At 49.2% G+C, this 15,024-nt stretch overlaps 1 protein-coding gene across 1 annotated transcript in view; it reads left to right on the plus strand.

Annotated features, from left to right (window-relative positions):
- The window catches only part of LVRN (laeverin), a 541,073-nt gene that overhangs the window by 490,011 nt on the left and 36,038 nt on the right, over positions 1 to 15,024 (plus strand). Inside the window, exon 18 of the mRNA XM_085632644.1 lies at positions 10,209 to 10,340. Within this exon, the coding sequence (XP_085488770.1) occupies positions 10,209 to 10,340 (132 nt within the window). The remainder of the gene's footprint in view (positions 1 to 10,208; positions 10,341 to 15,024) is intronic.

Consider the following 15,024-nt stretch of genomic DNA (forward strand, 5'->3'; position numbering starts at 1 on the left):
ACCGTTTGTCTCCCAGGAATGAATCCCGCCTGATCCGGATCGATAAGCTCCGGCAATAGGGGGGCGAGACGTGCAGCTAAGATCCCTGTGTAAAGTTTGAGATCGATATTGAGGAGAGATATCGGTCGGTAAGAGCCGCAGTGTGATCTGTCTTTACCCGGCTTGGGGATCACTGCAAGGGACGCTCTTAAGAGGTCCGGCGGGATGGCTCCCGGCGTCGCGAAGGTGTTAAACAAACGCGTGAGGATAGGTGCCAGTAGCGCACAGAACGTTTTATAGAAAAGCGACGTAAAGCCATCCGGTCCTGGGGATTTACCATGTTTAAGGCGGGCAATTGCGGATATCACTTCCTCCGGTCTGATGTCCCGCTCAAGAGCCTCCGTCTGGGAGGGCGTTAGGGACGGCAGAGAAACCGAGTCCAAATATCTCTGGGTTGCGGGTGCATCCGGAATGTCTCCAGCGTAGAGACTCGCATAATACCGGCGGAAACGTTCCGCAATGCCAGCGTCGTCCGTGACCGTGGAGCCCGACGGGTCGGTGATCGCTTTCACTGTGTGTTTCTGGCGAGCGACCCTGAGCTTACTTGCTAGTAGCCTGCCACATTTATCTCCCCCCGTGTAGTAGGCGTGTTTAAGGCGCAATGCTGCGTATTCCGCGCGATCCATGTCTAAGGCCGTCAAGAGTTTCCTCACTCTTTGAAGTTGCCGCCATATTCTAGGGGCCCCCGTCTGGCTATGCATATGCTCCAGTTCGCGGACCTGCTGCATGAGCTCCTCCCGTTTCCCTCTCCTGTTACCGTTATCCGCCGAGGAGATCGCAATAAATTCCCCTCGGAGTACTGCTTTCAGCGCCGCCCACTGTGTCGCTCGTGTCGTGTCCGAGTTCTCGTTATGTGACAGGTACTCCTTGACCGCTGTCGTTACCTGTGTGATCACCTCGCGTCTGCCGAGGAGCGTGTCCCGCAGCCGCCAGATCCGTGGGGGACTGGAGGTCGGCGGGAAACTGAGGGTAGCGGACACCGGTGCATGATCCGAAACCGAGATCACCCCTATGTCTGCAGCTGTAACCAGCTCCTGCACCGGTCCTGAGACCAAGAGGTGGTCCAGCCTTGCATATGTCTTGTGTGCGTGCGAGTAAAACGAGTAGTTTCGCGCCGTGGGGTGCATGTGACACCAGAGGTCCCCTATATCCATCTCCGCCATCATGGCCCGACATCCTGCCGAGAACTCTCCCGTCTGCAGCAACCGTTGGGCGGATCTATCAGCTGCACCGTCAAAAACCATATTAAGGTCGCCCCCTAAGATTACATGCCTGTCCTGCGCCGTCGCTGTCTCCTCCAGTGCCGAGCGGAGGAACTTTTCTTGCCGGTCGTTCGGGCTATAAATGGACCCAATCGCAAATGTGTGACCAGCCACTCGGATTCTGTAGACCAGAAGCCTGCCCTTTAATTCCGCATGTTTATGGAGCACCTCCCCTCTAAAGTGCCGGGCTACTAGGATCGCCACCCCCGCGGTTTTAGTGTTGTTAGAAGATAAAAATTGTGTAGGGAACGCGGAGGACCGTAGCCTGCCACAGTCCCGGGGTAAGAGGTGAGTCTCTTGGAGCAGACAGATGTCTGCGCCGGTGTTTTCTAGAAGGGATAGAACAGCACGCCGTTTTATCGGATTGTTTAAGCCCTTGACATTAAGCATGACAATTTTAAAAGGTGTCTGCGGCATGTTGGAATGTCATCGTTACCGCTGTGTCTCTTGTGGAATGACAGAGTGTAGCATGTATACCGCCATGGTACCGGCCTTCCCGGCCACGCACTGGACTGCCCTCCCCCCCTCTCTGAGTCTCCCAACCCCCCCTTCGTCGACCCCGACTCCCTCCCTCCCCGCTCCTCTTCCCCCAAACACCCCTCAAAACTCCCCAATAACTCGCCCACCCCTTCCCCAACAACATGTCCAGAACACCTCTCTCCTTCCTACCAAGTCCTGGAGTATCAATGTCCAAGTCCGGCTCCCAGGGAAGCAGGTCTTCGGTATAGTAGATCGGTGGACGTCAGGCCCCCACCCTTTCCCCACCCACCCCCCCCCCGCCCCGTCCCCCAAACCTGCATTGCAAGGAAGGCTGTGTTGTACTCCCCCCGGAGCTGCTTCAGGCAGTCAATGTGACATCACTGACTTTCGTGGTTCCGGCTACTTCCGGTGCTGCTTCGCCCGTGCCGGCCCTGACGCTGGGCGAGTCCAGTCGTATGGGCCGCCCCCGGGGTCCGCGCCTCGACACCCTCCGCCATCCATCCTCCTGAGACCGACCCTGTCGCTGCTCGGCCAATTCATCATCTGGTGCGGCAATACCCAGGATTCCGCAAATCTCCCGCAGGGAATGTAGTTGGTGCATAGTACCGTTCCAGCGGAAGATGAGCCTAAAAGGATGTCCCCAGGTATAAGGCGTGCCTTGTGCTCTTAGAAAATCCGTGGCTGCCTTGAACGTTTTCCGCTTCTGTAGCGTGATGGCTGACAGGTCCTGGTAGAGGGCCACTTGATGGCCTCGGAACGTCAGGGGTTGCCTCTTCCGCGCCTCCGTCATGATGCGTTCCTTGAGCGGAAAATCCGGAAGGAATGCCAATATGTCCGGGGGTGGTGCCGCCGCTCTTCGTTGGGGTCCCACTCTGTGCGCTCTGTCAATTCGGACAGGGAACCCCTCCGCCTCTCCCAGTACTTCTCGGAACAGGGCCTGCAGATATCCCGCCACGTCTTCCCCTTCGGCCAAGGAGGGCAGCCCCCGGACCCTTATGTTGTTCCGCCGGGACCTGTTTTCAAGGTCCTCAGCATGGGCTTGGAGATCGATCTGTTGGTCTCTGAGGCGCAGCACTTCTTGTTGCAGGTGTTCAAACTCTTCGTCCCGTCTGTGGCTGGCATCCTCCACTGTGACCACCCGGTCTCCTAGTCCATCTACCTCCCGGCGCAGTTCCCGCACTTCGCCTGCCACCTCATTCTTCAGGGCTTGGAAGTCCTCCCTGAGGGTGCCGAAGAGCGACTCCATAAAGGACCTGGTAATGGGGGGTTCTCTGCCTCCAGCTTTCTGTGCCCCTCCAGAGGGCCCGGGGGACTGCTGCCCCCGATCTGCTCGTTGTTGGTGGCGTCCTAGGAGCTCGGGGAGAGTGCGTTCCCCTTTCTTCCCTCCTCTACTGCCGGCTATGGTCCTCGTGGCCCTATGTCGCTCGACCTCTCTCCCCTCGGGTCCGCGTCCCGCCGTCGCTGTCCCCGCGGCGTCTCCCGGTCTCCGCGCTGCCAGGACGCCGAGTCCTGCGCTCGGCGTCGTCGCTCCTTCGGGGCGATAAGCCACTCCTATTCTCTCCAGGGGCTGTTTCCGGCTTTAGCCCGTTCCCCCCGTTGGGGCTCCGCCGTGGTCACCCCCGACTGTGCCGCACCTCCGAGGCCGGAAAGTCGCGACGTCCTCTGTTCGACCCCTCTCCGCTGCTGAAGGGATCTCCGGCCTCCGGTCTCCCTCTGCCCCTCCACACACCTCTGGTGCCGGGGGTTACTTCATCGTTGTGCGACGGGGGGAGGCCACCCGGCTGTCGCCGTACCTGCGGGGCTGGTAGCTGTCCCAGGTAGCATCTGCTCCTGGCCTCCGATGGCTGCGCCCCCCCCCCCGAGCCGGGGTCACTCCGGGTCCCACCTGCTGCTCCCCCTGCTGAGCTGTCGCGTTTTTGTAATGGCGGCCCCAGTAGTCTGAGGAGACTCCCCGCGAAGGGTCGCTCCTGAGATCCGCCGATGTCCTCTTGTACCCGGGGCGGGCGAGGGCGTCTCCCACGGCCGTGTTGTTGCAGTCTCCTCAACAAAGCCCCCAGCGCTGGTGCCGGTGCTGGCCGCTGCTGCTCTCGGTCGCTCTGGGCCCTCGTGGGCGGCCGCCTTCTCCGCTGCCTCCTGTAGCTACCAGTGTCGGAGCAGAGCCCTTCCCGGATCGGGCACGGCTTGTCGCTGTCTCCGGGTGTCATCCCAACCTTCGGGTCGACCCCCAGTACGGGTCTCAGTTCGCCGCGAGTCGTCGTCTCGCCCCGCTGCAGGCCCCGGCACTCGCGTAATTCCACTGCCGGACGCAGCCTCACGCAGCCCGGATCGAAGCTCCGCCCTCTCTCGGCCCTTTAGCTCCGGCCGCGCGTCTCCCGCTTCCAGGCTGTCACGGGCGTGGGAAGCCTCTCACCGTCTTGATCAGGGATACCTCTGCCCCCGCTGATAATGCGCTCGTGATCCGGGGGGAGATCCAGCGCAATAACCGCGGTTGGGGGATCAACGGAGCGGGAGCCGGTAGGAAAGGCGTCCGCTCACCCCGCCATCTTGGCCACGCCCCCCCTTTAGTAATATTTAACTTATATCCAGACACAGCCCCAAATCTACCAGCTAACTGTTCAATCTCTGGAATAGCTATATCAGGGTCAGTTGTTATAACAGCAATATCGTCTGCATATACCAACACAGAAAAATGCTCATTATTCACCATAAATGGTGGGATATGATTACTTAGTTCCAGCATGTTTAAGAAGGGATTAATATACAACACAAACAGGAGCGGGGAGCACGGACAGCCCTGTCGCGTACCCCTAGATATCAAGACATCCTTGGAACTATATCCCATTGCACATATCTTAGCAGTGGGGACGGTAAAGATCCTGCAGGGCCTGTATAAACCCAGGACCAAATCCCATGCGGTATAAAACCCCCCAAAGAAATCCCCAGGCCACTCGGTCAAACGCCTTCTCGGCATAGAGCAGGACGAGTCCCAGCATCCTAGACTCGGCCTGCGCGATGTCGAGAAGGGCCACGACTCTGTTTATGTGATTGACCGTACCACGTCCTGATATAAAGCTGTGTTGTCTCTTTGAAAGCAAGTGAGGAACAACTACTGATAATCTATTAGCTAACATTTTTGCATATAGCTGGCCGTCACAATTCACCAGGGAAATTGGGCGATACGAGCCTGGAAGGTCAGCAGGTTTGTCTTTTTTCCTAAAAATCACTATGTTAGCTTCTTGCCATGATCTCGGGGCATTACCGAGGAGGGCAGCCTGACATACGACAAACATATCCTCCTTCAATTCTTGAAAGAAGACTTTATATTCCTCCGCGGGGAGCCTATCAGGCCCTGCAGCCTTCCCCCCTACCACACTATTCACGGCTTGTTCCAGCTCCTCTCTGGTGAAAGGCCTCTCTAACATCTCAGAATCTGCAGGATCCAGATGCTCTCACGGCAAAGGCGGGAGTCCCAGATCAAGAGGAAGTTTACCAGAGACCTGCTCTGCATATAGGTTTGTATAAAACGCATGAAAAACTTTTAGAATCTCCTGTGGGTCATAAACCAATGAACCTCTCATGCCTTTAATGAATTGTATTCTTTGATGAGCCTCTTTGGCATGAATTTTCTGAGCAAGACATCTACCAGTAGCTTCTCCATACTCATACATTTGCTCTTTATACAGCTGATGCTTACATGCAATTTCATGGGACCATATTCGATTTATGTTCGCCTTGCAGTGTGCCAAGTTGTCCAGCAGATCCGTTACATCCTGGCCGGCCCCCAGACCGCCAGTCAACCTTTCTTCTGCTTTTTTAAGGTGACTATATAGCTCCGAAATAGTCAATTTCGCCTGTTTCTGTAAAAAAAAGCCCATAGCTCAGCACCTCACCTCTAAAACAGGCTTTAAACGAGTCCCAGACCATGTTGCAAGTCGCAGAGTTTCTATTTATTAGGAAATAATCCTTGATCCAGCTCTTCATGTAGCTAACAAAAGTTGGGTCGAAAAGGAGCTTCCTATCAAATGTAAAAGACTTAGGGGAGTTGTATATTGCCATATTTGAAACTTTAATAACAACCGGAGCATGGTCCGATGTAACCCAAGGGTAAACTTGCATTGAGGCTTCAGATGCCCAAGCGGCAGTTATAAAAAAATAATCCAACCGGACTAGCTTCTTATGGGGACAAGACAAAAAGGTGTACCCTGGATCCTGCAGATGATGGGTGGCCTAGACATCCACCAGCCCATGATCCATAAGTAAAGACTTCAGTGCCCTAAACACTTTAGGCTTACGACCCTTATAATCCTTTCTACCCAGTTGAAGTATGTTACCAGAGAGGTTAATGTTCATGTCCCCACATACTACTAATGGAGGGGGCCAAAGTGCTAACTCGCCATTTAAATATTCCAAAACTGTATCCTCATCAAAGTTGGACCCATAAACTGTACATAGAGTAAATCTTGCTTCCCCAACTAAACACTCCAAAATAACCCATCTCCCCTGCTTAGCTACCATTTGCCGCCCTGGGACCACTACCGAGGGTCTAGCTAATATTGCTACCCCTCTAGCTGTATTAGATTGGTTAGAAGCCGCCAAAAGGCTAAACCCCAGATCTGTTAAACTCTGCCGCTTGAGCCATGGGAGATGAGTCTCCTGTATACATACTATATCTGGGTTGATGACCCTGAGCTCAGACTGAACTCTCTTCCTTTTATCATAGCCATTAAGTCCACATACGTTAAAAGAGCATATCCGTAAACCTAAGTGAGCCATATATAAATCTTCAGACTTTGCATTTGAGATATCATGATCTGAAAATCAATAACAATCATCTTACATAGAAACATGTAACTATGGAACATTTTTCCCCCTTTTTTCCCTCCCAGCCCACCCCAAACTCCCTACCTCTCCCTCCTCCATACCCCAAACCCTAAAACCCCCAACAGCCCTCCCCACCCCTACCCCCCGTACGCGGCAAAAGGACCATAGGTCACTAGCGATGGAGAGCCGGAGTGCCCCCCCCACTGAGAATAGGACCCTCCCACGAAGCATTCAATTATATTCCCCACCTCTAGCCCCTTACATTAAATGCAAAAATTCCTTTGCCTGTATTTCTGAAGTGAAAAACGTTGTTTGTCCCTTATAAATCACTTTTAATTTTGCAGGGTTAAGCAGGAATACCTGTGCCCCTCTATCAAGAAATAAATACATTAGCTGGCGAAGCTGCCACCTCCGCTCAACTGTCGCCTGGCAAAAATCTGGCCTCACAAAAAAATCAAACCCCTTAGCCGACCTTTTTCTATTAGGCCTGGCAAGGTCATAAACAGCTTCTCGCGCTAAAAAGTTATTCATAGAGATCAGAATAGCCCGGGGTAATACATTAGCTTGACCAAGTTGTGATTTTAGGTGAAATGGGAATCGGTGGGCTCTCTGCAGCTCGACCTTCCAATCCCAATGTTTCAGTTCTGGGAATGCCTCTGTGAAAAGCTCTATCACAAACTGTCGCGAGTCCTCGCCTTCTGAGCCCTCTGCAATGCCTAATACCTGAAGATTATTTCTTCTCATCCGATTCTCTAAATCGGAGCGCTTCCATGTCACGTCATCTTTTAGATTTTTTAATGCCTCTGTGACGCCCTTCTGTACAACAAGTTCGTCTTCGAGCATGGAGATTCGACCCTCCGCTTCCCCTACCCGAAGACCGATATCTGTACAAGTCTTAGCCATCCTCCTGATGGCGTTCTGAAGTTTGCGGCAGGCCCCCTGGGTCCTGGCACTCTCCAGTCTAGTCTCAGCACGATGGGCAACAATAGTTTGGTAGATCAAATCAAGGGTGGTCTCACTCGCAGGGTCTTGGACCGGATTTATCACTGATGTCACATCTCCTTTATCTACCAAAGACGGGTTGCCTAATGAAGTTGTAAACGAGTAATCCCAATCCATTGTACCCACAGTCCCATGACTACCCCCTGCATCCCCATGTGCTTTAGGTCTACGGATTGTTCCTGTCTGGGATATAGACAACTTTTCTTGACCAGTGCTGTCTGTGCCGTAATTAGCCCAGTCTTTGCTTAAATCTCCTTCCTCGGATGAGGATGAGGGGTCTGATAAGGAAAATAAATTATCCATTAGGTCATTGTCAACAGCGCCTTCGGCTTGTTGAGATGCCTGGGGGGCATTTTGCTCAATCACTTTGTCTTGTACTTCTTTACCCATTACACTAGGAGTTCTGTATTTGTTCCTCAATGGGACTACATTGCCCATAATGCCGCTGGCCAGAGGATTAATTTCGCAACTGGATTCTTCTCCCGAGGCAACTCCTAGATTCAAAAATGTCGTAGAAGTGGCAAGCTCCTCCATATCCCCCAGGCCCTCCTTGGGTTGCTCCCCGAGTGCCCTTATAATATCAGATGTGGTAACATCTATAGGTTCTATAGATTTAGTTGCAGGGTTTGTATCCGGACATCGAGCCGCCGCAGCAACATCATCAGGCACAGTATCAGCCACTACAGCAGGTATAGCCTCACTTGAAGATGCTGCCTTAACATTAACTTTCAGGTTCTCTGCTCCCTGGGGAACCTTCTTACTCTTAATATGCTGAGTTTTAAAAATCGAGGGTACTGTTTGTTTACCTTGGTACGACGCCGTTTTTACATTAGATTCTGCATGCTACCACCGCTGGGATTGTCCGCGCTCCCCACATTTAATCTTTCACCGGCGTGAGTAGAAAGACCCGCTGTTGCTGCTGCTGTCGCCGCTACCGCGCCGCGGCCCTTCACCGCCTTGGGAGCTTGTTTCTGCGCCATTCCGCTACCCAAGGCGAAACACCGGTATGAAGAAAGAGGTGTCGCGAGGTAATAGCGTCCAATCCAAGACAAACGTAGCACCCGAGTCAGGTCCTTCCAGGGTGCCAGCCACCAAATCATCCCCAGTGCTTCTCCGTCTCCGTCTGGGCTTAACGCATATTCACTGCCAAGGCCAAAAAAAACGTGGGAGGGGTATCTCAGAGAGAGCTCTCACACCAGCTCACTCGGCCGTCTGACCGACCGCCATCTTGCCGCCTTCCTTTACTCTATTTTCCTTGTGTTGTGTTTTCACTTTATTACTGTTTGATTGTGGCATAAATAATGTACAGATTGCCTCTAAGTTAAGCCTGACTGCTTTTGTGCCAAGCTACCAGAGGGTTAAGCACAGGTTTATTTAGTGACGTTTTGCGGTTCACCCTGACAAAGATTGTGGCTCTTGCTTGAGTAGGGTTTCACCCCATCAACCAACATCCCAGTTTCTGACAGGGGGGCTGGAAGAACTTATAGAACCATGTGCTGCTCTTATGTGGCTGTTTGCCTTCAAGAAGATGGGGCGTGGGGGCAAAAGTCATAGAAAAGTATGCCAAATGCCATTGATCCACAATCTGGGGTCCCCTCTTCGCATTCAGGGGCAGCCAATGGCAGACTCAAAGGAAGGTTTTGACCCTGAAAAGACTGATGCTAGTGAAGGAGGTCTATGCCGAAGTTTCCTAAACCAGTTGGATTCTTCGGACTGAGTACCTACCAGTAGTTTTCATTGTTTTAGTGACATCCTAGGAGGCACCATATCCAATGATGATCGAGACAAACTTTCTTGCCACACCTATCCTAAATATATGGGGAGAACTGTGATTTATGATTATTCTTCAAAACATGTGCCCCCATTCTCCTCTTGTGCCTGCCAGCTCATTAAAATATCACAATACTAAAATGGCGGAAAGTGCTACCTGTTCTGGTTGTCATCATATTTCCTTATTATTAGGAGTCCTCCTTTGCCTCCCCTGCAAATAGCAGTGTTCATTATTTACACCATTAGCGCGTGATTGCATAGGGGCACACCTGCCTTCCTTCCGTGCCTGACTGAAAGGGGCGCCATTCCAGCCCATCCACAATTTTTAGGTGTAAGTACTTACAGTCGCCCTGGTTAACCAAATAAAGTGCTTATGCCCTGCCTCACGGTTCAGCCCACCACAGGAGAAGATAGACCCCTGCCAGCCACTGCCCCCTCCGTACACTGTCTGTTTAATCTGGTGTGTGCTGGTCTTTCTCCCAAGATACAAAGCTGGGATAAGTGTGTTGTTGTACCCACATACTGGTTAGTGCTACCAGCACCCACGCCTCGCAGGCTTGCTGGCTCATGCTGAGTGAAGCTTCTGGTTTTCTCCCATTGCTCACATAGCTACAGCTTGTCTTTTGGGGACTGAGTAAGTGCCCAATAAGACTGTGCACAATTTGAAATCTGAAAGTAAGTGTTGTCTAAATGATCTATGACCAAAGCTGATTATCTTCAACTACTAGAAACTGGCAGGTGGAAAATTATGATGACGCTTACAACTTATTAAATTGTATGCCCAAAAATGATTCTAAAAAAAAATGTAATTCTATTATGTTTCATTTGTCACAGGTACCTGCAATATGCACTTCAGCTTCCACTGTTTTTTGCACGAGACATTTTTGAAAATGTGCTTCACAATGAGATAGGCCGACACATAGTATGGGAATTTGTTACGACACACTGGGAGCAAATAAATGTGGCGTAAGTATGCAGAGTGGCTGTACCTGTTTCTATATATATAGTAGCTAAATATTTTGAAAGAATCAACACAGTTCTAAGCAGATTTGTTTTGTACACATACAACATGAAAACATTGTTTATTAAAGCCTGAGAAATATGCCATAATCTCACCTCAATCTTCAATTTCTCATCCCAACTTTTCAAAAATAATGATCTTTGACACAGAACTATCTTTTAACACACAAGTTAACAAAGTGTCCAAGAAATTGCGCTGCCTATGTGGTACACTCCCACTTCTACAAGCACAAGCCCAAATCTCCCTTACTCTTGTGCTGGCCCGTTCACGCTTTGATAACTGCTATGATGCTCATGAAGTTCTACCGGCAAAAGTCACACATAATCCACGAAGAGCACAGCACTATGCCACTCAACTCCTCACCGGCTTGACTATATTGATCACATCACTCCAGTGGTAAAGTCACTCTAGTGATTGCCAATCAAACAACAACCTGAATTAGAACACAGGAAAGTTGGAACCTACATCGAAGACAATGAAGTGGCTGGTGGAAGCCTTCTCCTCCAATTGTCCAATGTTTGTCTTTCAGTTTCTTCCTTTTTAATTTAGAACATGCGATCCTCAGTGGGTAGAATGTTCTAATAGCCTTATAGACATTTTCCTTGGGCTACTCCTATGTTAAAGGCCCTCTTCCTTATTATAGGTGGGCCTTTCACAAACGGTATAGCCCTCAGTAGCAGGCTATAGGGCTATATATCAAAACCCTTTACACAACTCCAGATTATCTGTCTAAATTATTCCTGCCTAACTGCCCAACCTTACACTAAAGGTTCACTTTCCAAGCAAGCGTAAATATTACCACTGAGATACCTGCAGTCTGATGGCAGGTCTCCTACCTCTAGCACTCTCATCCACTGAAGCTAATTTCAGATCATTTTATTTATTGTTTTGCAGTTACCCAAATGTATTGGAGCGCTTTACATAAAAAACAAGGACGCATTCATTTTTGTTAGATTTTTGGGAGATTAAGGGATTTTCCCAGAATCACAGGATATTCAACACTGAGCCTCGAACCCCGTTCCCCAGTTCCACAGTCAGCAGCTCTGGTTGTTACGCCACATCCTGTCCCAATGGCAAACCATTGAAGAATCACCTCTTTCGCTAAGTATTTAGGGATGAATACCTTTGTCATCCTATCCTTCTGGGGCCTCATTTATGAAAAGTGCTGCATCGCTGCGGTAAAACAGCAATGCGACACTTTTTGGTGCACCCTGCTCGCAGCACCATGGATGCGCCGTATTTACTGTATGGCGCTCCAGGTCGCATGGATTGACAGATACTTCAGGAATCCTGATGTATCTGTCAGCGCACAAATGGTACTTTGCTGGAGTTGTGTCTGGAAACAGACGCAACTCCAGCAATGTGTCATTTCACATGGGGCAAAAAATAAATGGTGGGTCAACATAAACAGTCGATGACTGTAATGCATTCATCTGATCAATCAACACCGTGCTACGCAAAACTAAAGCAGGGTTATAACTATTATGGGATGTTTTTTAATATGCTAATGGGTCCCTCTTCTGCAGCAGAAGATTCAAGGCTCCTCATAGCCCACTTCCCACTACAGTGTTTGGAAGGCCATATAGAAAAGGGAGACGATAAGGTATAGATATTTACTGACTGCAGTACCTCCAAAACTCCACAAAATCCTTTGTAAGCATAGGGGGAATGTACACAAAAAATTCAGGGGCAACGGAGCAATTACAAAAATTGTCTGTGGACAACTGCAGGCTTTGGCGAGACACTCCCTGGACTTCAAGAATAGTGGACCCCGGTAATACGCTACTGCGTCCTGCAGGGAAGTGCTGAGGTTTGGGTGCCTTGAATATTTCAGCATAGCGTTAAAAATATTAGAATAGTTGGAATATTTAACGGTATTTCATATGTTTTATGCATGATGCTTCTAAACGATAGAGCTGATTCACAGAAGCATTTATGAGCATAGAAAGTAGCCTACAGGAGCACTCTTTAACATACTTGTTCGTACCTGCCTGTGTGAGTTGGCCCGAAAAGTCCAACATGCAAAGAAGGCACGGTCCTGTATAATCCAATATTATATCCCATTGTAGATGTTTTGGGACAGATTCACAAAAGCACTGTAAAAGTATCAAAAAAGTACCACAGGAGTACTGCTTTACATTATCCACTGCTTTACATTATCCATAACACCTTTGTGAATGGACTCAAATAAGCCTACATGCACCTGTGCTGACAGTAGTGTTGCAGCGAATAGCACCTCACTGCTAAGGTCAGCAGTGAGTTTTATGCATGGTATTTCTAAACTGCATGTACCTGCATAGACAGCAGTGTTGCAGCAACCACCACTTCAATGCAAGGCTTGGCTGTGTGTTTTATGCATGGTATTTCTCAACTGCATTTACCTGCATCGACAGCAGTGTTGCAGCAACCACCACTTCAATGCAAGGCTTGGCTGTGTGTTTTATGCATGGTATTTCTAAACTGCATGTACCTGCATAGACAGCAGTGTTGCAGCAACCACCACTTCAATGCAAGGCTTGACTGTGTGTTTTATGCATGGTATTTCTAAACTGCATGTACCTACATAGACAGCAGTGTTGCAGCAACCACCACTTCAATGCAAGGCTTGGCTGTGTGTTTTATGCATGGTATTTCTAAACTGCATGTACCTGCATAGACAGCAGTGTTGCAGCAACCACCACTTCAATGCAAGGCTTGGCTGTGTGTTTTATGCATGGTATGTCTAAACTGCATGTACCTGCTTAGACAGCAGTGTTGCAGCAACCACCACTTCAATGCAAGGCTTGGCTGTGTGTTCTATGCATGGTATTTGCAAATCATGAATCTGCTCGTACAGGCATTGACAGCCGTGTTGCAGCAACTAGCGCCAAAATGCGAATTGTTCAGTGCTGGTGAGAGGGACCGAAGGAAGAAAACTAAATAAGCATTAGCTAAGCTAATCGGTCTGCCATTGGCTTCCGGCCGTATGAATTTACCAATGCTTATTTTCTGTGAATGTTTTTTGTATGAAGACAATCGAAATATGAGCAGTTCTGTATCATTATCAGGGAAGCTCCCAGTCCCTAGCCTAAATAAAACAAGCATTGACTAAAACCCAAACGTATAGATATATTTTCTTATCGTAAAAGCACACATTATACCAATAGTCCTTGGCACTGAAGGGGAGTACGAATTGTACTGCACGTGCAATCTGATTAGGCTGATTTTATAAGCACTCTGTGACAGAACTAACAAAACTGGTATCCTGAATAACAGGCGTCCTACTGAACATCAAAAAATGGAGACAATTGAATGTCATCATATGCTAGCAGAAAAAAGAACTTAATGATAAAAAAAGATAGTCCAAAAAGTCTGTAAAACTAAATCGAGAAAGGAGGCCACTAATGAAAGAAGTATATTTTGGACAAAATAAATAATGCAATTCAGAATATGCAACTATGTTACTTATGGGCCAACGGTGCTTGCAACTAAACCTGACACACAGCACTTTCAAAATACCGGTTGAATTTACATATTTGTTAATAAACAAATCGTGAGTAGTAGTGCTTTTGATCAGTGTAAGGTATACTTACAAGAAATGTGCCAGAAGAACCTGAGAAGGAATTTAAATATATAAGTGAATGTGATGTGAAAATATATAGAAGAAGCAGCCGTGGCCGGTGCAGGTAAGAGCAGGGGGAGTGGGGAGTCGATAGACGACGAGAGAAAATAAAATAAAAAAAATAAAACAATTTACCTTGTGCTCGCCGCATGGTCGAGTCGGCAATTCGACGAGCGCAAGGTAATTGGTTTTCTTTTTTTTTTCCCTTGTTGTCATCTGTCGACTCCTCTGCCCCACCACTCTTACCTGCACCGGCCTCATCTGAGAACAAGCTTTGCACATTTAAAACGCAGAGCGATCCTAACTCAAAGCAACGTTTTCACAGATTCGAGCAACATAAGGGTGGAAAAGAATCGCACAAGAATATCACGTTTTTCCATTTTTAAGTTGATTCTACAAAATATGATGATGCTAGATCATGTTTATAGCATGCAAATTCGAGATTGATAAATCGCTTCTCTGAATGGACCAGTAGCTCTGTTAGTCCCTGAGGGCTTTTGGTGCTCCACCCCTGAGCCTGGTCAATAGGTCAATACATTCAATATTATGTGAAGCGCGTTAGGCTCCACATAAAGGAGAGAGAGAATATTTTAGTATCAAACCATGAATGTTTATTACAAGTTAATGGTTTACAGAAGACAAAACTCAGGTTTGCAGCACTCTCAGTGGCGGCCGCCACAACACAAAGGTGGGGCAGCGGGGGATGGACGGGCGGATGGGGGAGGACGGGAAAGAGAAAATTATATATTTTTTTTAACGTACCTTTCGCCGTAGCCTCCGCCGTCCGTCTCGGAGCTCTCCCAGCAGTCTAAGGGAAGGCAGAGGCTGCTCAGCCAATCCTGGCCATGCACTCTGCTGGGAGAGCAGTGCCAGGATTGGTCTGAGAGGCCTGCTGTGCAGCTCAGACACTGCTGTGTAGCCTGTGGCTTTTCTCCAACCTGGCTGTAAACACAGCTGGGTTGGAGAAATAGAAGTGTGCATGTATGTTTGGCGGCCTAGGACAGCTGGTCAAGCACACACGCGCACTT

Source organism: Triturus cristatus, chromosome 2_1, assembly GCF_964204655.1.
Source record: "Triturus cristatus chromosome 2_1, aTriCri1.1, whole genome shotgun sequence".
Classification (NCBI taxonomy): Eukaryota; Metazoa; Chordata; class Amphibia; order Caudata; family Salamandridae; genus Triturus; species Triturus cristatus.